The following is a 25570-nucleotide window of genomic DNA, read 5'->3' as shown; positions in this document are numbered from 1 at the left end:
ATTATGGACTGAATCCATTTCATAAAATTTATGATTCAAATTACAATTACGGTAGTCCTTTAACAAAAGTTTAGTACTGAGTAACATGTTGTTAAAATGTTTTGCAGACCGTGTAGCTTTACATGTGGATGTCCATGTGGCTGGCCAGCACATATACTGGTGTGACTACGACCCCACAGGTTTGAAACTGGGCAACAACAATGGAATCCGACGGATTCGTGTGGATGGGTCCGGATATGAGGAGATCGTGGTGGATGGCATTGGAATAAAGTCAGGAGAGGGCATCAAAGGAATCGCTGTCGACTGGATTGCAGGCATGTAGATCTTAACATAGTAGAAGTTTTTATAAATTGGTATATAAAACACAGCTAACAAGGCAGGATATTCCTAGCGAATATATTGGATAATGGTTACATGTAAATATGTTTTCAATGCAGATTTTGTCTGTGACTGTTCAATTTGAAGTTCTTAATATAAGTTTTTTCTTCACAGGAAATTTATATTTCACCAACTCCAAGAACTATGTGACCTACATGGAAGTGAGCAGGATGAATGGAACCCACCGAATGATATTGTTCCAGGAGAAAGAGGCTACTCCAAGAGCCCTGGCTGTCAACCCCATCAAAAGGTCAGGGCACCTTTTATATCTAACAGCCTAATATATTAATATTGTCTTCGTAAAGCATGGGACGCAATAGCCTGTAATGATGTTTCACTTTAGAGTTGATAATTACTTCATTATTTTGACCAAAGGTTTTTAAGTTAGGAATATCTGTTTTTGACAAAATTAAATTTTGAACACATGCATAATTTTGTTTCTCTGTAGATATTTGTATTGGTTGGACCAGGGTCAGTTCCCTAAGATAGAGAGATCCCATCTGGATGGCAGTAACAGGACTGTTCTTGTGAAGCACGGGATCATATATCCGCGGGGAATCACCATTGACATCACAACCCACGAAGTTTACTGGGTCGACTCCAGAGTGGACGCCATTCAGGTCTGAGTCTTATACTTGTATTTACTTATAGAGTGTATGTTGAGCTGAAATACTTATATACATGTATTTACATATTTTACTTCTAACTATATGTGAGTTAGTGTATCTGAGTTTTGTTTTAATTTGTTTGGTTTTTGTCTGCAGAAAATGTCCTTCAGTGGAGGAAACAGAAAGTATGTCAAGAGTAACCTCCCTTCACCATTTGGAATAGCCATCAAAGATGATTACATGTACTGGGTAGATCGCAATCTGAAGAAAGTAGGGATTTTGATGTATTTCCAAGTTATTGCAAATTATTTCTGGCTTGGTTCCAGTTCCAATGCTATTTATGAAAATATTGATCAATTTAATAACTAAATAATGGTATATTCACCATGGAAAAACACTGCCTGTTCTTAGAAAAAAATTCATAAGAGTTATACAGGTTGTCTTTCATTAAAATTAATGATGTATTCATAACATGATTGTATATGATATAAATTTTTCAGGTATTTAAAGCCAGAAAAAACATGGAAAACTCTAGAGCGATTGTAGTAAAGAATAATTTGGAAATGTTACGAGATATTGCAATCTTCCATGTTTCTGTTCAGCCAAATGGTAAGGAAACATCACAAAAATAAAGTGTTTGAATAACCCCACGATTCATTGTACTGCGTTATCATTATTTTACTCATCGGTACGTTTGTTACTTAATATTATAGTGTCCAGCCCATGTAGTGAAAACAATGGAGGCTGCGAACAGCTCTGCTTCTCCTTCCCAAACAAGACGGAGCCTAAATGTCAGTGTGCCACGGGTGTCTTGGATAAAAACGGGAAATCCTGCAATGGTATCAACATATTTTTTCTCATATTTACTTTATTTGACCAAAAAATTTTTGGAATCACTAATATAATAAAAACTCAAAATAAAAAATAGTTTTGATGGATCAACCATTCAATCAGTCACTTCATCAGCTATTGCAATAGATATTCCAGTATATACTTCTGTTTTCCAGCTCCTAACGAGTACCTTGTGGTGGCAGCAGAAACGGAAATAATCAGTGTGTCTCTGGATCCCAGGATTAAGTCTGCCCCTATACCCCCGGTCAAGGGACTATTTGGAGTGGTCGCTGTGGACTTCGACTATGATGAGAGTTACATCTATTTCTCACAGGTTTTGAGACGGTCCATTGGTAGGGTCAAAATGGGTACCAATGACATTGAAGATATGGCAAAGACTGGAAATGACTCTGGTATGCTGCAAATAAAAAAGGATATCATAATGAAGCTATCTTTCTTCATTTTCAAATAATACACAAGTTTTTCCTTGTCTTTTTATGTGTTAATTAAACAACTGTTTTAGAATACAGATATATTTACATGTGGACAAACAAGATTTACATGTATACTTCCAGGAAGTCCCAGAGCTAACTCAGCTACAGCTGAGGGGCTGGCTGTAGATTGGGTAGGGAAGAAGGTCTACTGGTCCGATGTGTTTACTGGTCAGATTATGAGTATGACCCTCAACAAGACACATAAGACCCCCCTCAGCCATGTGGCCACCCCTAGAGCCGTGGCTGTCCATCCTTGCCAGGGGTCAGTACTGTGAAGAAATATCAAACATGACATATGTATTTTATGCTCTGTTTAAATGGAATAGTCTCATGCCAAATTTAATTTTTTTTACATGCTTATACAGCATACCAATCAACCTAAGTGCTCAATGTACAGACATACAATATAATGTTTTTTTTTGACATGTACATGTACACTTTGTGACCTACTTGCAGAAAAAATGAATTAGTTATTGTAGATGATTGTTATGATGAATCAAAATTTTTTGTAGTTTGCTGTTCTGGACAGACTGGACTCATCCCAAGATAGAGAGGAGCACCATGGCTGGCAATCTACGTAAAACCATTGTGAAGACTGACTTAGGCTGGCCCAACGGGCTTTCTATTGATTACGACGAGGACATGATTTACTGGGCAGATGCCCTGAGGTTTGTACAAGACCATTTTCTATACTACAAACAAGTGCTATCCAATAGATTTTTGGCATTCAGATTTGGTAGTTTTAAATCATTATGTGTGGTCAAAATTTTTCCCAGTAATGGAGAGTGCTTTGAATTGTGATTAACATGTAGAGACAGAATAGAGAGGGCGAACTTCAATGGACAGTACCGAGAGATCATCGTACAGTCCACTGTCCACCCCTACTCCATGACTGTGTTTGGTCATTATGTGTACTGGACAGACTGGACTCTTCGTGAGTAGCACTAGATTTCTTTACTACTGGAGAGGTCTAAAACTGTATTATTGTGCAACACCAGAAATTGAAAGTAGATTTTATTTCTGATAATATCCGTTGAAATATTACTTACTACTGGTCCAATACTTCATTACTGTGCAGCACCAGAAATTGAAAGTAGATTTTATATCTGATAACATCCTTTGAAATATTTTTCCATGAAATTTATGTTGTAGATGGTGTGTATAGGGCTGAAAAACACACAGGGGCTAATATGGTGGTCATGGTGGAAGGAATTTTGAATCGTCCAATGGGAATTACCGTCTTCTCTCCCCGCAGGCAAAAATGTAAGTCTTTCAGTAATGGATAATATATTGTAAATATGGGCTGTTAAAATGTTTAGGTCCATGAAATACGAAGGGAAATATATTTGTGAATCTCTTACATATTGCATAAAAAATTGGGGGTATTTACTGTCTGAATGATCATTACTGTTAATATATGATGTTTAGTATAACAAAAACAAATTCTATCATGTGTGGAGATAAAACAGAATTTCTTAATGCATAAAACAAGCAGTACACTGTTCATGTAGAGCATTTGAATTGAAGTTACATGACTTTAGTATGAATTACCCTAATGAAAATGTAGAACTGGTAATAACAGGGGATATACTATAATGAATTTCAGGTGACAATGACCCCTGTACTCCGTTTAATGGCGGCTGTAGTCACAGCTGTCACCCCGCTCCAGACGGTCAGGCTGAGTGTAAGTGTCCCGAGACAGATGGTGTGACCTACAAACTGGGCAACGGAGGCAAGATGTGTGTACCCAGCAACCACACCTGTAAATCCAACCGCTTTGTGTGCAGCAACGGGCAGTGCCTCAGCTACAAGTGGGTGTGTGACTCGGACCCAGACTGTAGCGATGGATTTGATGAAAATCAGAATATGTGTGGTGAGTAGAAAAATCAGAAACTGCACTAGGTGCAATGTGCAAAAAACAGCAATCTAAAGTTATAATGACTTCAGTGATTAAATGCAGTTATTGAAGTAATGATATTTTTAGTTGGATTGATAGATTATTGTACAAATGTAGTAAGATTTCATTATTTTATTGCCATGACAGCAACCCATGTTTGTGACCCGACCTTTTTCCGGTGTAACAATGGGCGGTGTATTCAGCCCCAGTACCGCTGTGATTATGATGACGACTGCAAAGATGGCTCGGATGAAATGGACTGTGGTACGTCAAAGACTAAGAAATTGTTCATACAAGACTACATATTTCTGCATTTGAAAGGCATACTTGCAACGTTTCATATTTGTGTTGAAAAGGATATTTTAGCAGTTTTTTAGTAGTTTTACAACATGAAGGTGTTAAAAGCTTCAGAAAAACTATAAGATTAGTTCATATATTTGTCATAAATCTTGCTTTATTTTGGTAGATTATCCAAAGTGCACAGACAAGCAATTTGAGTGCAAGAACTTCCGATGCATTAGCAAAAACTTGGTCTGCAATGGAGAAGACAATTGTCGAGATGGCAACAAAACAGATGAAATCCAATGTCGTAAGTCTTATTCTTGCCCTACAATTAATGTAAGAGTTGAGTTTCCTTTGTGTTTAATGAACACAATTGTATGTGTTCTCTTCTGTAGCGGATCGTCCCTGTGAGAAAGGAAAGACAAAGTGCCCCAACAGCAACAAGTGTCTGGCTCGCCGCTATCTCTGTGATGGGGATGACGACTGTGGAGATAACTCGGATGAGAACCCTCTGTTCTGTAAATCGGTGGCTTGTACTGATGGTAAGATACTAGAGACAGTAGGTGGTACTTGATGAAATAAGAAACTGAAAGTCTTAATCAAAATAGGATTACACATTGAACATGTACAATTGAGAAATGTAATTTTTGGGCAGCTTTGATGGTAAAATATGCTGTGAAACTTCTGAGAACAGCACTGAAAATTAAGATATTATAAATAAATGTACATCTCTATATGGTTAAAAAAAACTGATGAAGGAAGGCAAATGCTTACTGGATGTTTGATATTAGCGACCTCCTTAGGCGGTCAAATTCTAAGCAAAACTTTAATTTTGATCTGTGTGAGAGAGGAATGCTTCTTGTTTATAAATGCTTGTACCAGAAATGTCATATTTTTAAAAACAGTGTATTTGATTTAGAAACTTTTATTTCTAATAGGTTACTATGAATGTAAGATTACACACAAATGTATCCCCATGAACTGGTACTGTGATGGAGACGATGACTGTGGAATGGGAGAGGATGAAATGCCAGACTGTAGTGAGTTTGTACGACCTAACAGTTGATATCAACTGTCAGCTTTAGTTTGGTACAAAATAAATAAATATATGGCAAACTATATGCAGGTTATTTATTTCTGTCCCATTTGCCAGCTCTTTAAATGCTGATTTTTTGGCAAATTTATTAGATCATTTATCTGTGTTTGAAATCACATGGCGAAATTAAACTTGAGTAATATTTTTTGTGGTACATAAGTATAAATGTGTATTATTATATTCATGAAATTGATTTACTTTAGAGAAGACAAACAACACCTGTTCCAGTAACCAGTTTACCTGTGCCAATGGTCGCTGTATATCCAAGAGATGGGTGTGTGATGGAGATGATGATTGCATGGATAACTCGGATGAAGCCCCAGAACTCAAGTGTGGTCAGTGTTGTAAAGATATAAAATGGAGTCTAATTAAAGTTAGCGAATTCATACTACATGTAAAAGAAACTACTTAGTACTTATTTTAAAACAAATTTCCAAGTTCTAAAAAGTTAATGAATAGGTAATGAAAAAGAGAAAAATTTATATAAAATGCTCATGTAATATGTAAAACCAATCCTCCAGAATTAGGATATAACAACTTTTGATTTTGATTACAGTGGAAAGAGCTTGCCCTGCTGACACGTTTACCTGTGAGTCCAACAAACTGTCCGGCCGCTATTCCTGCATTGACAAACGCCTAGTGTGTGATGGCGTCAAGAACTGTGTGAAGGGTGAGGACGAGATGATGAATTGTACAAGCCGCACCTGTCAGCCTGGCGAGTTCCAGTGCACCAACGGTATCTGTATCGCCCAGCACTTCCACTGCGACCATGAACAAGACTGTGGGGATGGATCGGACGAGACGGAGGCCTGCAGTAAGTGACTACAGCCAAAACTCTTGTAATAATGAGATACATGTTCTCATGTATCTGTAATATCATCAGTGGTATGATATTGGTAGTGTACATGTAATGATAAAATACCTGTAGTGTACATGCAATGATATGATATTTAATATATTGTACATACATTGATGAGATATCTAGTGTATAGGCTATGATGATATATCTATAGTGTACATGCAATGATATGATATATGTAGTCTACATGCAATGATATATCTGTAGTGTACATGCAGTAATAATATCTGTAGTGTATCGATACATGCATTCATTTGAATAATGTGAAATAAAATTTGTAGTGAATATTTTAAATGATGATATTATATGATTTTGTTTGTAGAATATCCCCTCTGTAATGAGGGGAAGTTTGAGTGTGACAACAAGCGCTGCATAGCAGGAAGATACGTGTGTGATGGTGACAATGACTGCACAGATAACTCAGATGAGAAGAACTGCAGTAAGTCATTGTAACACAAGATCAAACAACTATTGATATTTACTACAATCTAATTAAATGTCTATTAAGGCTTATTTTGTTGATGAACAGCTCACACAGAGAACAAGTGTCCCAATGGAGAGTTCCAGTGTAAGAATGGAAAATGTATTGACTATAAGTTGGTGTGCAACAAAGAATATGACTGTGAAGACGAGTCGGATGAAAACAAATGCAGTGAGTACTGGTAGCACCTCCAGCAAAATACTAAGTGTTAGGAAACATTGAATATACATGTATATGTACAAGTTTATACAGGAGATTAATAGAATAAGGTGTAAATTTGCATTCGTATTAAACAGTTTTGATATGAAAAACTTATGTTGATCTTAATCCATATGTACGCTGTGTTGTGTAGATGTCAATGAGTGTGAGTCCATTCTGACCAACAATTGTGAGCACAAGTGTAGAGACACCATCACCAGCTTTGTCTGTGAATGTGACCCAGGCTACAAACTCCAGACCGACAAAAAGAGCTGTGAGGGTAGGTCAACAATACTCACCTTTTGTGTATCTGTCCTTTGAAATATTATTTCTTATTGCATCCACAAATATCTGTTTGTGTGTGTATTTGGCAGACATTAATGAGTGTACAGAGGTGCCTGGGTCCTGCAGTCAGACCTGCATTAACTCCCCTGGCAACTACACCTGTAAATGTGAGAATGGCTTCAAGAAAGAAATCAATGGCCGATCCTGCAAAAAAACTGACAGTGAGTACTGAAGATATACCAAAGTCTGGTTTCATGAATTGTTGTTTAAATTTCTGCCTGCGATAATGGTGGTATTTCTATTTTTAGATGTCACCCCCTGGTTGATATTCACCAACAAGTACTACATCCGGGAACTGTCCACGGACGGCAAGAACTACCGGCGTGTGTCCCAGGGCTTTGACAATGTGGTGGGCTTTGACTTTGACTACAGGGAGGACAGGATGTACTTTACAGACGTCAGGGCCAAGAAGATGTACAGGATGCACCTGAACGGGACCAATAAGGAGGTGATTGTCCGACACAGTATGCTTGGAGCTGAGGGACTTGCTGTGGACTGGATTGGACGGTAATACCATACAAAAATAGTGAACGTCATTGGGGTTAAAACTTTGTTTCTTAAAAACCATTAAAATTAAGCTACAATATTATCCTGTCATACTTAAATGTAAATAAGTCAAAGCCCCATAATTTGGGCAAAATACTTTTGAACTTTATTATAATTTGTAAGTTTATCTTGGATTTTTTTTCAATGATTGATTTGGCTACCACAGAAAAGTGTACTGGGTGGACAGCAGAAAACAGTCCATATACGTGACGGAGATGAATGGGACCAGTAGGCTGACTCTATTCAAGGGAGGATTCATGAAGAACCCCAGGGCTTTCGTAGTGGATCCAATCAGGGGGTGGGTGTGGCTTATAATGTAATAAATCAACCATAAAGTGTGGCTTATAATGTAATAAATCAACCATAAAGTGTGGCTTATAATGTAATAAATCAACCATAAAGTACAGAATGATTATCTTATATGTTGAATGACATCATATCCCTATTCTGATACCAGATAAGGTTATTAGAACTGTTTTGGGTGTTTTTAGTTATGCCTACTGGACAGATTGGGCTGTTACGCCGTATATTGGATGCATAGGGATGAATGGAATCAATGCTTCCAAAGTGATCACCAATAAGCTTGGCTGGCCCAACGCTCTGGCTGTAGACATCGTCAATGGCAGACTGTGGTGGGGAGATGCTCATCTAGATTACATTGAGTGAGTCTTTTAGAAATATTACAACAGTTTAAGAAAAAAAAATTTGGATGTTTGTACATTCAATGTATTTAGTAAATACAAAAAGAATGATTTGATGTGTATGCATGGCATATTCAATAAATACATGTATTAAGATAATTATGTTTAGCGTTTAGCTGTATCTCTTGGAAACGAAGTCATGGTTAGTATCATTGTCGGAAGCCTATGATGGAGAAAGGAACAAACCTTTGGTTTCCGACGATGGGTTTATATAGAAAAGCTCTTACTTATGTATATTCATATGCTTTTCCTTCTCAGATATGCTAACACAGATGGAACAAACAGACACATTGTGATGCAGGGTAAAGTGCCCCACCCCTTTGCCATCACGCTGTTTGAAGACTTCATGTACTGGACCGACTGGAACCACAAGTCTGTGGAGAAAGCCAATAGATTCACGGGGGCCAATCACACAGTGCTTCAACACGTCACCCACCGACCCATGGACATCCACATCTACCACCCCTTACAGCAACCCAAAGGTCTCACCTCTCTTCATATCAAAATCGAAAATTTTATCTATTAAGCAAAGTAATGTATCATGATGTTAAATAAGAACAGAACACTGTAGACTTAAATGGTTAAATGAGATTTCTTACAAGTACATGTATATGTCATGTAAATAAAATTGAGCCATATATTGGGGTGTGATACTAGTTGAAAAACATGTTATTTCCAGTAGACTGCTTCTTTGAATCAAAATAAGAAAATTAAATTTTCCGAATAAATTTTATGCTAAATTCAGATTTAGGAATCTCTATACCCTTTGTTTGTATTCATTAATTTAAACCTCAAAACTATTTCTGTATGTAGATGTGTTAGAAGAAGATAATAAATTTATACAATATAAACAATTCTAGGTATTAATCCATGTGGGAACAACAATGGGGGATGCTCTCACCTGTGTTTGATTGGACCTGGGGGTAAGAACTACACCTGTAACTGCCCAAATGACTTTTTGCTGAGTGTGGATCTGAAAACTTGTGTAGCTAACTGCAGCAGAAGCCAGTTCCGGTGTGGAATCACAGACGATAGGTGCATCCCTAAAATCTGGAAATGTGACGGAGAAAAGGACTGTCTGGATAACTCGGATGAGCCTGAAGACTGTCGTATGTAACTTTTTACAGCTTAGATTTGTTCAACCCAATTTTAGTGATACAGTTAATATGATGTGCGATTGTTATTTTCTTCAAATGCAAATTTTGCATTTTGTTTCCACAGTAGGTATTGGGCAATCATATTTTTTGTAATTTTTGAATTGATGAAAATAAGAAAACGATTAATTTGCAGCTGAATGTTTTTCATTTGAGTTTATACTCACAAAATCAGCATTTGGATAAAAATCCAGTGATGTGGTATGCATGTACTTTTGTAGTTTGAATTTTACGTAGATTATTCAATGACATGTTCATTTTATTTAAATGATAAATGGCCATTTTTTCAAACAAAAAGAATATTATAGAAAATATTATCTACCTTAATGTTGTCTTTCTATATCAGCTGCCAATCACTGTGCTCCGGGCCAGTTCCAGTGCAAGAACAAGAACTGTACGTACGCCTTCAGTGTGTGTGACCTCCACGACGACTGTGGAGATAACTCGGACGAGGAGAACTGTGAGAACAGACAATGTGAGCACTTCCAGTTCAAGTGTGGCAACAACAAGTGTATCCCCCAGGGCTGGGTGTGTGATGGGGACGATGACTGCGGGGACAATAGTGAGGAAGACTCCTCCATCTGTGGTAAGAAAACCATTTTTTTTTTCTGTAGAAATTAAAAAAATCTGAATTGTTTCCTTCTTGATGCATTGTGTATCTTGCTACTGTATACAGGGAAATGTTCACTCCTGTTTTATCTCTTTTGGCCTCGTTGTTAGCGGGCGAATTTAAAACTGGGCAAATTCCAATCTCTTAAAACACAGCTGCATCTGGGCGAATTCAGGATGGGGTGAAACTGTTTGCAGGTGTAGAAGAGCGAAATTTAAAAGGGGCGAAAAATAACCCTTTATACATTTGCCCTATCTTCCTTCTGTTGTAAAGTTAAGGATTTTTTTACTAGTTGAAACAGAAGTAGTTATGATTTGTTTCTTCCTTTTATGATGTGTTTTAGCTCACCTGAGCCTTAGGTTCAAGAGAGCATCTTAGAAGTTAGGATATGATGTTTCAAAAGTAGGTTTCAGTGATCTTCGTTTTTCATATTGTTTTATATATTGGAACATATTAGAATTCTTGCAAGTTTTACAATAATTTAGAAGAGTTTCATATTTAAAATTTTCGAAAGAGAAACAAGAAGTGTTATTTAGGTGAGTGATGTTCCCCTTGGGCCTCATTTTGTTGTATGCTGTTGATGGTGTTTGTGATGTTTTAATTCCTTAAATATGATTTTGTGTATGTTGCTATCTCTGGTGTTAACAGGTAACAGAACATGCGACTCCCACCAGTTTACCTGTGACAATGGAAAATGTATCCCCTCCTCCTGGCATTGTGACTACGACGATGACTGTGGGGACGGCTCCGATGAAAAGAAAGAGTGGAACTGTGGTAAGTTATTTCTCCTGCCCAGATCAGGTTTATAATGTTTTACATGAAGGTCTATCTATATCTTTGTCTACTGTAACTTTGGACATACTTTTTTAAAATTAACAAAATTTTATTAGCTACATGTAAAAGGTGAACATTAGTTTAGGATTAGTTTAGCTGTTGGTAAAGTGTTTCTTAAGCACAATTTGTTTATTTTTCCCATAAAGTTTTTTTTTAATCATATTGGCTATAGCAATACAGTTGTACATGTACCTTAAAAAGAAGTATTACTTGCGATAAAAATGCACCAGTGTTGTATGATGTTGACAGAGGCCAGAAAATGTGTAGAGGGATGGTGGAAGTGTAAAACCAACTACCGGTGTATACCTAATTGGCAGCGGTGTGATGGGAGAGACGATTGCCGTGACAACAGTGATGAAAACGAGGCAGATTGTCCTACTTGTCATCCCACAGGAGATTGGCAGTGTGCCAACAAACGCTGTATTCCCAAACGCTGGCTTTGTGACTTTGATAGTGATTGTGATGATAAGAGTGATGAAGACCCAAAACTCTGTGGTAATTGTTGAGATCTAGAATGTAACCTTTGTAAAAAAACATACAGAATACTTGGGTTTTTATTCTGATTGCTTATCAGAAATTTTATTTCTGCTTACAGCCAATTTGTATAGGAACTGCTCAGAATCGGAGTTCCGATGTGACAATCAGAAGTGTATTCGCGGGAAGTGGCGCTGTGACCATGACAACGACTGTGGGGACAATTCAGATGAGGATCCAGTCTACTGCAAAAGTAGGTCGTTTTTATGAACATATCATTCACTTAATGATCATTTTGTGTGTATGATGTTTCAGAGAGAGTGTCACAGTTTTCTTTTTTTTTGTCAATAATTTTTGTTTTATATTGTTTCATTGTCTTTGGCATCTGATTTTTCCTTAGAATACCACCAGTGTGAGGGTGATCAGTTTCAGTGTGCGAGTGGTCACTGCATCAGCAACAAGACTTTGTGTGATGGACGACGAAACTGTCAGGACATGTCGGACGAGAAGAGCTGTAACCCTCGCTTCCCTGGTGGAAGATTCTGTCCAGCGTCCAAGTTTGAGTGCACTAACACAGTAAGATTCAGAGAAGTGAAGCATGATTAACCAGACATGTTATACAATTTGCTGTCATTTTATTTCTACCATATAAGTTCTATAGTTTGGATTTCATTAATGGAGAGCTGTCTGTTCTAATATTAAGCTACTGTCCTAAAACTGGTCGGAAAGTATTGTGAATGAAATGATCATCAAAATTATTTGATATAAGAAAGGAATTGAGTAAAAAAATTACCATTCAATAATTAAAACATGAATGGTATACTTTTTATTGATTTCCTATTTGAAGGAATTTGGTATTATACAAGTTTTTGTCTGACAGATTGTTTTAAATCTTTTTAGATCTGCATCCCCAAAGAATGGCGCTGTGACGGTAACGATGACTGCGGGGACAAGTCGGATGAGGAGGATGCAGTCTGCAGCAACATTCCGTGCGACCCCAAAACCCGGTTCCGCTGCCAGAACAACAGGTGTATCCCCAGGTGGCGCCTGTGTGACAAGGTGGACAACTGTGGAGATGGATCAGATGAAAACAATCTGGATTTATGTAAGAAATGGCGCTCTGTTCAATCATATATTAGCCTTGTTATTAAATGTACCAAAATTTGTTGCCATGAGCCATTTTATCACTAGTCAGTTACAAAATGAAGTTATCATAAATAAAGTTTATGTTTTTTTTTTTTACAATATTAAGTTATAGATGCTTATATGGTCAATCAATTTCAGGTGGTGAAAAATTCGGCCATTGTAATGCTTCACAGTTTAAGTGTGCTAATAAACGGTGCATCAATGCGACCGGTGTATGTGACAGTGTGGACGATTGTGGAGACCACTCAGATGAACTCGGCTGTCGTAAGTGAACAGTATTTTTTTTTGTTGTAGAGACAAATTCATAATTATCATGCTCTCTCAATTTAACCTTATCCTGTGAACCAATTTAATTATTTTGTGTGAGAATAATTCAGGAGGTTCACAAGAATCTTGCAGTTAAATGTATCCTGAATATTACTAACTGTAAATCAGGCTTTTTTTAAATATCTCAATATTTGCTGAGAAGGCCTATGTTGCTTAAATAGCTCACCAAGAGCAAATTTATCTTAATAGGTAAATCTTGAATTAGGTAAATTCATTTAGGAGTAAAACATGGTTCCCAGTATTCTCTGGAGAGTCTAACTAATAATATTATTATATGAATATTTGATAGATTCTTTGCTCACAAGGATTTATACAAAAAGGAAAGTATGAAATATTATAAATATTCATTTTATTTTATTGGATGCTTGTACGTTGAATGCACAATTGTTTTGCAGATAAGACTTCTGGTCACGTAAATTGCAGTGTAGACAATGGCGGCTGCGACCACAACTGTACAGACCTGAAGGGGTCCGGCTACCTCTGTTCCTGTAAGCCTGGCTACCAGATCTCCAGCAACAAGAAAACATGTGAAGGTCTGATTCATTCATTAATTCAGCTCTCCTCAGAATATGTGTTTAGGAAGAGGAAGGGGGACTAGTAACTTTGACAGATTATCTATGATGATGTATGTCAGATAAAAGATCCTTGTTGTTTAAGAATATAACTTTGAGAAAGTTATTTTTGATCGGAGATTGAAATTATAAGAATATGTTATGTGTATAAACATACCTTGAAAAAATTTGCAAATTCAGTTTTTTTTCACCCTCAAATTACAGACATTTTAATGCATTAAAATTATTTGATATACAACTTGTTTTATAGTTGTGACTTGCCAATGAAACAAGACTTTTTAGATGACAACCAGTTGATGTTTGGGATCAACTGACAATTTTGCAGTACATGTATTAGTTTCCATTTATTGGTATTTAAGTAAAGGAAAATTAATTTAGTTCCCAATTTTTTTTTCTACAGATGTGGATGAATGTGTAACCTGGGGAAATCAGTGCCCACACATGTGTCACAATGTGAAGGGATCTTTCAAGTGCATGTGTTATGCTGGATTCTCTGATGTCAAAGGCAAAGGAACAGTGTGCAAAGCAGAGGGTATGACACTGCATCATTTACAACATAAATATCACACATTTATTGATGAACTTTCTCTGGCATGGACTCCATGATTTTAAAGCTTTCTCTAATGTTTTATTCTGTCTTTAAAGCTGAACACCGCTCGTAAATAGGCACTGTCCGCCATATTTCTCTTTTATCACTGCTGTCCCTACAACCCCTATATAAGGCATGGACATCTAAACAGTTCAAAGTACTTCGCTGTAGAGTTCTCACTTGTGTGGATATACATCTTGACTCACCGTATTACTCGGTTGAGATGAAATTATCAAATTTTACGCATTTTTTTCAAGCCAGGAGAATACTAACATCAAATAAGTTGGTCAATGCATTATTTACAAACAGAATATACACATAGAATAAGAAGTAAATGCATAAAATCGAAAGACCAGGAAAGGAATACATGTACTACACGTCGGCCACGAGGTTTCAGGTGTGCAATCGGGTGTAACGGAATCGAATGGTTTATGTACAGGAATCTGTGTGACGCCACCTATTTACGAGCAGTGTTCAGCTTTAAGTAAAAGATTTAAAATCTTCTTTTCGCCAGGTATGACCACTGTTTTCTTTACCACCGGACATGAAATTCGTCAGATTATCCTGGACAGAAAGGAGTACTCCGGGACGGTCAACAGTGGACAGTACCTGGGTGGAATTGACGTGGATATGAGTCGGAAACTGATCTACTGGACAGATACTTCCATGAAAAAGATCCGACGGGCTGGCATCCCGCGGAACATGAAGGCCGATTCCGAGACGGTGCCTCAAGATCTCAACATCATGACTTATCAACCGGAAGATGTGGCCATCGACTGGGTAGCAAGGTAAAAGCTTAATTTTTGCTGGAAAATTTTTTGCAAAATGTGTTTAGTATTTCTCTTGTGCTTCCTCTTTACTTAAAACTTACTTTGAATTGAGCATTACTGGTATTCATAGCATACATGTACCTCCCCATAGAGTGTGTTTTGTTTTTAATGTAGGAACATCTACTGGACGGATTCAGCCCACAATACGATATCTGTTGCAAAAAGTGATGGCAGATATGCAAAGATTTTGATCAGGAATGATCTTCAATTTCCCCTGGCTATAGCTGTCAATTCTAAGTTAGGGTATGTGTGAGTTTTTTTCCCAGATCATGACTATTGTAACTTTATAGGCTTGCTTCAATTGTTAAAACTATTTTGCTTGATGTTTTTGATAGTTGGATGTACTGGACAGATGCCAGTGGTTCTTTACCAAAGATAGAGAGGGCCTGGATGAATGGTGAGCATCGAGAGGAGCTGGTATCTACCCGCCTGGGGCGCCCCACAGGGCTCGCCATCGATGACCACATGAATGATCGAGTGTTCTGGTGTGATTCTAAAGAAAACCTCATCGAGTCAATGAATGCTGATGGCTCAGATAGAGTCATAGTTATTGGGAAAGGTATGCCATTTGTACACATTATGATCTGTATAATATAATCAGGTGCAATGGATAATTTTTGACAACTAAATACATGTAAATGTTAAAATGAACTTGTAAATCCTCCATTTTCCTTATGCCTTGGGGACTTGTCTCACAAGAAAAGAAGAGAATATCTAAAGCAATGCACATGTACACATAGTTAGAAATACTTTCCTCCTAATTAGTATTTTTGTATACATTTCACATCTCTACCACAAATCTATACTTTAAATTTACTATTCAGAATTTTAGGCCTGAGGTAGTTTTTATACCCTTTTGGATTGAAGATTGGGGCAAATTGTTTTAGTCCTGTCTGTCATTCTTGTCACATGTTACATGTAACTTCCTTATAATTTTTTTAGGGAAAAACACATCTTTAAGTTATTATTTTTTGAATTTTTACCCAAAGTAAATAATTTTAACATTTATGGCTTATTTGTACCAAAAAATATATATACTGACATTGTTTGAATAGGTATAATCAACCCTATAAGTGTGGACGTGTTTGAGAGTACCCTGTACTGGGCCTCCCAGCAGACAGGGAAGCTCATGACAATGGACAAGTTTGGGCGGGGTGTCAATGTCACCCTCCAGGCGGGACTCCTGCTGCCATCCTCCCTCAAGATCTTCCACCCACAAAGACACAATATGACAGGTAATGTGGTGCTTATTTTTTTTTTATGATGAGCTCTCAGTTACCATGATAAATAGTTTAAATGAATTATTAAATAATTAAAGAATTAGGGTATTTTTGATAAATGAAGACATCCACATCATCATATTGCAGTTAAAAACCGCTGCCTGACCTCCTCGGAGAAATGCAGTCATCTGTGTTTGTTAACACCTGACAGTTTCAGCTGTGCTTGTCCAGAAAGGGCCCAGTTCAGGGATCCTTTTACCTGTGATGCAGGTAAGAATACCTTTCCAAATTCTAAGGTCCCTGAAATTTTTTTTAATCATATTTGACTATAAGTAACTTTGAAAGTTGTAGAAAAAACCTGAGAAAAAATGTTGAATTATTAGTACATGTATATGCACTGATGGCCATACTCTGCTGGTCGTATTCACTGTGTTAACATCTTATCTTTACTGTTGTAAGCTTGGGAGGAGGAGATCCCCGACCCTGAGGTGTGTGAATGCTACAACGGAGGAACTTGTGTGATGATTAATGGCACCGAGTCCTGTTTGTGTAGAAGTGGTCAGTATACATCTATCAATCAGTTTTATATTGGTGTATGATCAAATTTACAATTTCTGTACCCAAATTAATGCAATGGAAATTAAGACTGAATACTTGAATTGTGGTTTTTCCTTTGTAGGATATGGCGGTGATGATTGTCTGTTAAAACTGCCTGAAAAACTGAAGAATCAAGAGGAATCAGCCACAGGTTTTACTTCTGTCTCATTCATTTAACTCTAACTACTAAATTTTGTTGTATTTCTTGTTTAATTTTTGATGCATAAAGAAATGTTTTGTTTTAAACTGTAAGTATTTCTGTTTTTACAGATGTGATCGGTATCATTGTGCCTGTTGTGGTGGTGACATTTGTAATGGTGGCTTTTATCCTACTCCTGTTCATTCTAACGAAAAAAGGGTAAGGACTTTTATAAGATGTCGATGTCCTTTAAAAAATGTACAGGCTGTTGTAAGTTATTATTTTACAAAGAGTAATAAGTTTTTCAAAGAACAATGCCATATTGAAAACAAATATTAAAGAGTGAAATGGTGACAATATTTCAAAGAAAAAACTAATTAATAAGAGTTATCTGAAGAAATTGAGAAGGTAAATTCGTAATAAAATTTTGTATATTCCTTAAATGTTGCTTTTGAGATTTAATTTTCTAATAAATAGCACTTTTTTTTTACAGAAAACTTTTGCTGAAGGCGCGAGATTTGAAGGTTGGATCTAGCAGTGTATCCTACCGAGATGGAGGCAATGTCCAGATAGCTCCCCCATTTAATTTTGAGGAGGTAAACAGATCAAACCATGACAGATTTATGCAGACAAAATTATAGAAGAAAGTATTGTTTTTTGGGGGTTAAAAAATTCAAAGGTTTTAAACATTTTTGACTTTTTATTTTCAGCCCAGTGTGAACAGAACCGCTGAGGATGGAAGTGAAATAGACTCCACTAACTTTAGTAATCCAATGTTTTTCAAAGCAGAGGGTATTGACACTACCCTCCGCAGTGCTCCGGATATTCAGGCTCCATCGGACTCCATAACATTGTCACAAAGTGATACTGCTCACACAAATGGACATCTAGACTCATCCATTTAACCTAATGTGTATAGCAAATCACCAATCTACAAACGTTCTGTATACAGAGAGATGAGGAAAGAATGTCTGATGTGAATGTTGTATGTGTGCTAGTGAATACAGCCATACTTTTGTATTTCATGTTTATTTTGTATATAATCAAATTCATATCCAATGTTTTATTTTAATATGTCACATGTTTTGATATTGCTTTTGCAAAAAAAAAGAAGACACAAATGCATGGTTGCAGGAATTGGTTAATTTGATGATTATTAAAAGTGCAGCATAATGTACAGATGATTATCACAATAAACCTGTTATTTTACAGATGTTTTCTTCTTTTACTGCAAATTAGCAATGTTATACCTGTTCTGTGTTAAAAGCAAACTCTATGTTGTCATTTATTCTTGTCAAAATATTTTATGCAAAACTATTAGTAGATAGTGGATACGTTAATCTGTGTAAACAAGAAATACACATACACTAACATTCATAGAACAAAGCAAGATAATCTTATGTAAATGGTAGGATAGTTGTTTGGCATTTTGCAAGTGTCATTAAGCCCCCCCCCCCCACTCTACTTTTTGTGTTTTAGTAAAAAAAGTCTGCAACACAAGCAACAACAGTAAGCTTGATAAAGGACTGAACTACTTAAAGAAACAAATTTGGGATTGTGATATGTTTTGTTACAAGAACTTGTGCTTTCCAAGATAGTCTTCTAGTGCAAAAGATGGAGTAGCAGTCTACTAACCCTTGAGGAAAATTTGGTCAAAACTTTCTTTAAAATTCTTTAGCCAGAATAGGTGAAACATAACCATAGCCATAGCCTACTTTATAACAGAAATATTCTTAAGAAGCATGACAAAAGTAACTGTTTGCAAACTTTAAAGATTGCATCAGATCCTTTAAGGTAACGAAAATGAGAATGATTCATCCTTTGAAAACCAGGAAAAATGATAGATGGCTACCAGCTGGTATATAACTGTTGCACTTGTCATTCGTTTCTATTGAATGTTCACTCCTCTAGGTTTGCTGTCAGAACTGGCAATAGTTCAGAGTGCTTCAAACGAACACCCCAACTGAAATAATTTTACTTGTACCTACAACTGTGGTACAAGAAATAACATTGGTTTAATTAATGTCTCAAGTGGTAACTGGATTTTACTAAATTTATGGCATCCTTTTAAATAATCTTTAATCTATCATGTTCAATTGTCTTTATGCTTGGTATCTTTACTACAATGTTAACAATCATTCCGTCTTTTAATTTAAAAAGAGCCACAGTGATTTTTGAAGAAAACTAGGCTTTTTAAAAAAGAAAACAACTAGATTTTACCTAGCTATGCATGCACATGTTGATAAGTTAGATGGACAGAAATTGAACAGAAATTAGGAGATAAGTATTGTCACAACCATGTCATATCTATAGCTACGAGTCTTTCTCTCCAAATGATTTTTCCATTAGACTTCATCGGCAGAGATCAGGGAAGAGAATTCCCGATCCCTAGAAGAGTGTTACTTTCTCTGAGTTGGATGGTCTTCACCCCCACCCCACCCCCTGATAATCTTTTCATTGAGTTTAAAATCGCAATTTTTGTTTAAAACCGTAATTTTTGAACGTATTTGGGATACTCTCTCCTTATTCGCCACAGTATGTAATACACCATTTTTCAAACTAAGATGTGATCCAAACATTTATTATGTTTGTGATAACACCACTCAAAGTAGTCTTTTAGGAAACAGGCGAAAATGGTTTCATGTTTTGAATGTTTGTTTTACTATTTGCTTTAAAATTAAATTTTTAAGAAATTCGAAAATTAAAATTACCCTTTCCACCTGCTCCCCTGTTTCTGTCATCCTTTTTACGATACCGTAAATAGAGGCTGGAAAAGTCAGACTGAGTTTTGTAGGTTCCAAAAAGAATACACGAAAAGGAACACAATAAAACAAAGTCAAACTTTCTGTATAGAAATTTTTAAGGAAAAAAATCCTTTGCATACAATTTTAGTTCATTTGTTAACGGTATATTACAGTTGTATAAATTCTGTGATAGAAACATCATTTTCTGAAAAGCTGATATGTAGATAGAATTTGAAAGTTTTTATTTAAAAAAAATGACCCCATGATGCAAAGGATATATTTGCTTTTCATAATATACTAGTATTTGTAAAACGGATAATGAAAAAGTAAATGCTATCTACTAATAATTATTCAGTTCCAAGTCGAGTTACTGTTTTCCCAACAAACGTAGGTTCTGTAACTTTACAGATAGTTGTTTTCTTTAAAAGCACTGCCATACTACAAACTTAAAATGTAATTATGAAATTTAAAGAAGTTTTTAGACATTATTATTAAAGAAAAGAAAAACAATAAAGTCAACATTTATCTAATTGATTAGATTTTTGAGATAGGGCCATATTTGATGGTTGAAAGTCCTATCTTCTTGGAGGACAAGGATCGTTGCAAGGTAATCCTTGCAAGCATCCCATGCCTTCCATATAACGGGTCCCGGGAGCGCAGCACGATCCAACACTGTAACTGTTCATGCAGATCCAATACGCGCGGCAACCGGACCCACCCATTCCGTATGTGAATCCATTGGGAACGTTCAAACAGGGATCTGAATGAAAGTGATAGTTTTAAAACATGTCAGATTTCTCTAACACTTGTTTTTACCTTTCAAGCAACATATAACTTACCCATTTCACAACGAACATTTGAAGGCGGTGCACACGTTAGTTCATCCTGTTTCCAAAATAGTCCAAAAGGGCATTGTCTCACGGTTCCTTGGATGTTTCCATTATTATCCCAGCATTGCACGTATTTGCTACAGTCTCCTGGGAAAATGGCGTACCACGTTCCACTGCCATTGGGGACTGCAGCACACAAACCTTTGTTAATAACAAAGAATAAGGAAGTCAAGACAAACGCTTTTGGGTGCCTTTATTTGCTATGTAACGTTTTTACTCCATTTTTTATTTTTTCCTTACAAAAAATGGGGGGGGGGGGGGGCACGTTTTTGCGCAGCAAAGATTTTCTTAAATTTACATAAAAAAAATGAATTAACATGGAGCACTTTTCTGTGACCACGTAAAAATTGAATTGAAAACAAGGAAATAAATAGTGAATTGAAGATTAGGATTTTCAGGATTTAAGAAAGTAACTCTTTCCTTTTTTATTTATTTATTATTTTTTTTTTTTTGCTTGTCAAGATTTTTGGACGAGTCTGCCCCCCCCTTTCAAAAACGATGCGACATGAGACCCCAATTCGGGAGAGATTTAATGCAAGGCAAAGTATTATGAAATATATATAAATATAATGAAATATATATATATATATTATGAAATATATATATATAAGTCGGCACAAGTTAATGTATAGTTAGATAAACAATTAACGCGCATATCTTGTCGTCGATATATACTTAGAAAAAAAGAAAATTTTTATCTGTGTATAATTTTAATTTATTTAATGGGAATTTGAATTATTCTTCTCTGGGAATAAACCCCGTTTCAACAATGGCCCCACTTGATTTATACTTGATTATATATATACTTATTGATGATATAAAATTTTTATTAATCGCTTTGCTGATTCTAAATAAAAGTTTTTTCGATCGAGGTGGATCGAAAATACACTTCCTAAAAGTACAGTTTCAATCCAATGTTTTCTCAGACGTCCGCATAAATTTGTTCCCGCCCATTTCGAATGATTTGACTTACTGGCATCGTCGGTAACCCACGGTTGATTACGCGTCGTTCCTCTCGTGATGTAGGGAGGAACGACGCGTAATCAACCGTGGGTTACCGACGATGACTTACTGGTTGAAATTGACCTAAGCTGTAGATTTCCAATCTTGCCAGCTTATCTCGCGGTCTTATCTATTTTGCTGGATGACATTTTATTGGAATAGATTAAATTTTTGTGTGCAAGCCATTAGACCTGCGGTTAACTACGAGCACAATTTTAATTGTATATACATACAAGTATGATTTATTCTATATTTTGACTGAAAAGGTCTAATTTATTATTAATGAAACAATTGGATTTTAAATTTAAACTTAATATAATTGGGACATTTTTTAGCAAACATGCCAAAGATCAAACGAGGTCATGCTGAGGGAACCAAGGGGCCGAAGAGAAAGAGAATTGAAAAAAAAAACCGCCACGTGGGAACATGCAAAGAGCCTCTCCGATGTAGAATGCAGCCCCAAGAAGCCCTGGTGACATCGCTGGGTCACAATGTTAATTCAATAAAAAACAGTTTTTTCATTTCTTTTCTTTGAAATTTTATCTTTAAACGTACTTTTAAATGCATTTAATGAACCACAATTTTAAAATGTTTCTCAATAATATTATAGGATAATTGCTCTACTAGTATTTTACATAAAATGATATGTTTTCACCCGAATGGCCAGTCTCATTAATTCAAATACAAGACCGATTTCACAAAAAGTTAACAACATTAAACCCCACTGTTGTTGTTTAAGGAATTGCAAAGTCATTGTGAATATTTCACCAAACACAATTGTGTTTTTTCTTCTTGCATCTACTAAGCCCCACCTTCCGCTACGTCTCTTGATCTGAGAAAATTCAAGTTATTCGTGTTTGGCTGTAGACCCACGTGATTACTAATGGCGCTGCCATAGACGAAGGCTCCGTAATGGTGAGCTGCGGGACTGGCGTACATGTTGTTAACCCTGTTACCGAGGAAACGGTTGTATGCCAAACTTCCGGAAGCCACAGTCTGCGAGCCTGGAAACAAAACTTTGATTTTAAAAGAAAATCTGAACATATGAACATAATACATCTAGTATAATCTTATTTTTTTTTTGTCATTTACATTTTACATAGAGAAGAATTGGAAAAAGTACACTGTATTGGTGAAGAAACTTGTAAACTTATATTATCAAACAATATAGTCTGTTATTTTCACATTTCACTATTTATTAGATTAATACACAGCTATATACATGTAGTTGGTTGCAACCGATGCGTCTTTTTGGTTTGTTTCCGTTTTGCACACATTTGAAAATCTAGTATAGGAAAATGTGCAAAACGGCACACCTAGTGTGCGATATTATAAATAATGTTTTTTATATAATGCAGGTAAATCTCAGGTAAAAAGCAGACAGAACCCAATTCCTACCCATTAGTTTTGTACCTAATTATTAAATATGCGCAAAACAAATCAACACCAAATATCTGAAAAAAATCTAATACATAAATTAAGTTAATAAATTAGATATATGATTATTAAGATTGCATTGATTGTCTTGGGCTGCGTTTTACAAAAGAACTTACGACAAAGTCGTAAATACCTTTAGTCTCATAGATTGATCTTTCATAAACAAAGTTGATAAAACACCGTTGATTCACAATTATTTTGATTTCTATAATTATACTTTAACGGAACTAAATTGAAACACTAATTAGTTTGTAATCAAATAGCATCCGTTAATTAGGTCGTAAGTCGTAAGACCTTTTTGTAAAACGCAGCTGTTCTTTTTTATAATTTTTCAATGAATTATTCATTACATTGTATGACATTACTTTGATTATCATTAATTAGTAAAATTATTCAAAATCTTTATGGCCAGGACTGTGAATTGTTTCCTCATCTGAATTACACCAAAGAGAAAAATACTTCAGTGTGAACGAAAAGAAGTCTTTTATTACTTGCACGAAAAAGGGATTATTAAATGTAGATGTAACAAAATATTTGGGTTAAAACACAACCCATTAATCTGTTATAATTCAAATGTATGGAGATTTAATTAGTTAAAATTCAAATCAAATTCAGATATCAGTTTATGTACAAAATAAAAAAAATTGTTTTTACCAATTTTTAACAATTAACCTCTTACTGTGTGAATTTTTTTTCATCACTAATTCTAGAAATGGAATAATTCTTAGAAATAACTTCCCTGATTGAATAAATTTATTTCGTAGTTTGAAAATTGTTTTAAGCATATTTATTTTGATTTAAAAAAAATTAAATGCTCAAACAATAAAATGTATCGCATTTTATGCAGTACACAATAATAATTTAACAGGTAGCAAGTCGTACTAAATACTAATAAGTTAAAATGCACATTTACCTGGAAAAAAACCCGCATAAATTCCATGACATAAAATGCATATTGCAGCTTTAAAAAGCGACATTTTAGTCGAAATTGGAGCAACGTCTACCGTCTAATGAAAGCATATGTCACTTGATCGATTGTAGCAAGATCCACAGCGCTGAAGTCTGTATTACTTCATGATTGTCCGTTCGCTTTTAATGAATTTTGAGTCTTACTAATGGAAACAAGAAAACATATTGACGCAAGCGTTTACATGTAATGGGCCGCAAAAAATATGATTGTTGTATGAAAATTCATTGGTTGTTTACATAAAAAACACACCACAAAGAAGAAAATAACGAGTTGGTTGTAGTAATATTGATGGTTATTTTAATATATTTTCATCAACACGTTTTGAAGTTTAACATTTTACTAATATTATTAAGAATCGAGTTCGTTACTGTAAGCATTTCTAACGGTAATTGTATGACCATTGCCATATTATGAAGTAATGGAGAACACATTGATTTGTACATCATTCAAATACAAATTTAGCTCATCATTATTCTCTTGGAGATTGTGTATTTCAAACTATTTTTTATTTCTTGATGCACTCTATCGAATTAAATCATAATGCATTAGCTTATATGATTTCTATCATATAAACGTTCACACCCGCCGTGTGCTCTTTGTCGTAATCGGGAAAAAACCCACAAAAGACCGTAGACAATTTGGTGATTAATTATGGTCTAACAATTAGTATGAAAAACGTCAGTCAGCATGCGACTCAGTGGAAGATTGTATTTGCTGACAAGGTCGTTACTTACGAAAAGATGACTTCAAACGAGACTGTTCATAGCCCTGTAATCAACTTTTTTTGCAAGTAGCTTGCCTAGCCTTAGAAACTGTTCATACGAAGAGCATGCCCTGGCGTATCGAATTAACTGAGAGACAAAAGCACCGTATGCAGGTGGGGAAGGTATATTGGAACATAAGTTAGGAAAGTTGACTATAGAAATCAAAGTACTGAAAGTACTGGAAATCGCTAAGCCGAGAGAAAGGGTTAAAATATACCGAATGTTATGTAAATACATGTAAAGAATCAGATTTGAATCGGAATTTGTTCGTTATTGTAAAAGTTCACCTACTCAGAATTCTGAAATAATATAGATATTGGAAATACCTTGGTTATAGAATGCATAATTTTTTTCAATGATTAATGCATGCTGTCGTGTTACAGTGAAAACAGAATGCTGATGACTTAAAAAAAATCATAACCACAGCATTCAATGTAATGCAATTAATGCAAGTGTTTCTTTATTTTTGAAGCATGAATTTTATCAAATTGACTGTAAATCAAAGTTTCCAATTTACAAATCTGTAGTAATTCTATAATGATATTGCTAGTTAGT

At 35.7% G+C, this 25570-nt stretch overlaps 2 protein-coding genes across 2 annotated transcripts in view; one reads left to right on the top strand and one right to left on the bottom strand.

Annotated features, from left to right (window-relative positions):
* LOC128192715 (low-density lipoprotein receptor-related protein 2-like) overlaps window positions 1–18501 on the top strand; it is a 52115-nt gene extending 33614 nt beyond the window's left edge. The window contains exons 38-83 of the mRNA XM_052865618.1: window positions 108–314; window positions 493–628; window positions 827–998; window positions 1143–1256; window positions 1487–1595; window positions 1700–1825; window positions 1994–2230; window positions 2393–2573; window positions 2824–2979; window positions 3124–3245; window positions 3464–3574; window positions 3918–4184; window positions 4356–4472; window positions 4675–4797; window positions 4886–5032; window positions 5429–5530; window positions 5790–5921; window positions 6143–6400; window positions 6768–6884; window positions 6975–7097; window positions 7279–7404; window positions 7499–7630; window positions 7718–7976; window positions 8182–8313; window positions 8507–8677; window positions 8975–9198; window positions 9577–9825; window positions 10217–10456; window positions 11129–11254; window positions 11564–11809; window positions 11910–12041; window positions 12189–12364; window positions 12689–12893; window positions 13073–13198; window positions 13657–13794; window positions 14234–14365; window positions 14937–15210; window positions 15367–15495; window positions 15588–15811; window positions 16308–16487; window positions 16620–16742; window positions 16932–17030; window positions 17152–17220; window positions 17340–17427; window positions 17702–17804; window positions 17919–18501. Of these exons, the coding sequence (XP_052721578.1) occupies window positions 108–314; window positions 493–628; window positions 827–998; window positions 1143–1256; window positions 1487–1595; window positions 1700–1825; window positions 1994–2230; window positions 2393–2573; window positions 2824–2979; window positions 3124–3245; window positions 3464–3574; window positions 3918–4184; window positions 4356–4472; window positions 4675–4797; window positions 4886–5032; window positions 5429–5530; window positions 5790–5921; window positions 6143–6400; window positions 6768–6884; window positions 6975–7097; window positions 7279–7404; window positions 7499–7630; window positions 7718–7976; window positions 8182–8313; window positions 8507–8677; window positions 8975–9198; window positions 9577–9825; window positions 10217–10456; window positions 11129–11254; window positions 11564–11809; window positions 11910–12041; window positions 12189–12364; window positions 12689–12893; window positions 13073–13198; window positions 13657–13794; window positions 14234–14365; window positions 14937–15210; window positions 15367–15495; window positions 15588–15811; window positions 16308–16487; window positions 16620–16742; window positions 16932–17030; window positions 17152–17220; window positions 17340–17427; window positions 17702–17804; window positions 17919–18113 (7355 nt within the window). The 3' untranslated portion in view covers window positions 18114–18501. The remainder of the gene's footprint in view (window positions 1–107; window positions 315–492; window positions 629–826; window positions 999–1142; window positions 1257–1486; window positions 1596–1699; window positions 1826–1993; window positions 2231–2392; window positions 2574–2823; window positions 2980–3123; window positions 3246–3463; window positions 3575–3917; window positions 4185–4355; window positions 4473–4674; window positions 4798–4885; window positions 5033–5428; window positions 5531–5789; window positions 5922–6142; window positions 6401–6767; window positions 6885–6974; window positions 7098–7278; window positions 7405–7498; window positions 7631–7717; window positions 7977–8181; window positions 8314–8506; window positions 8678–8974; window positions 9199–9576; window positions 9826–10216; window positions 10457–11128; window positions 11255–11563; window positions 11810–11909; window positions 12042–12188; window positions 12365–12688; window positions 12894–13072; window positions 13199–13656; window positions 13795–14233; window positions 14366–14936; window positions 15211–15366; window positions 15496–15587; window positions 15812–16307; window positions 16488–16619; window positions 16743–16931; window positions 17031–17151; window positions 17221–17339; window positions 17428–17701; window positions 17805–17918) is intronic.
* A 1717-nt stretch (window positions 18502–20218) lies between these two features.
* On the bottom strand, window positions 20219–24258 carry LOC128157466 (protein PIF-like). Its single transcript, XM_052820026.1, has 4 exons — window positions 24195–24258; window positions 22657–22848; window positions 20792–20983; window positions 20219–20712 (listed from the first exon to the last, which is right to left on the bottom strand). Exons 1-4 carry the CDS (start codon window positions 24256–24258, stop codon window positions 20528–20530), a joined length of 633 nt encoding a protein of 210 aa, XP_052675986.1. The 3' UTR covers window positions 20219–20527.
* Between the last annotated feature and the right edge of the window lie 1312 nt (window positions 24259–25570).

The sequence above is a fragment of the Crassostrea angulata genome, chromosome 7, assembly GCF_025612915.1.
Source record: "Crassostrea angulata isolate pt1a10 chromosome 7, ASM2561291v2, whole genome shotgun sequence".
NCBI lineage: Eukaryota > Metazoa > Mollusca > Bivalvia > Ostreida > Ostreidae > Magallana > Magallana angulata.
Note: the sequence above shows the minus strand (reverse complement) of the source record. Positions and strands in the feature narration are given on the sequence as shown.

Bases quoted from the DNA above. Each gene is read 5' to 3' on its own strand.
- LOC128157466 (XM_052820026.1), bottom strand. From the start codon at position 24,258: ATGTCGCTTTTTAAAGCTGCAATATGCATTTTATGTCATGGAATTTAT. The intron at 20,984-22,656 runs GTGGGGCTTAGT...TTATTAACAAAG, and splicing joins ATCAAGAGACGTAGCGGAAG to GTTTGTGTGCTGCAGTCCCC. The intron at 20,713-20,791 runs GTAAGTTATATG...ACTTTCATTCAG, and splicing joins AAATGTTCGTTGTGAAATGG to ATCCCTGTTTGAACGTTCCC.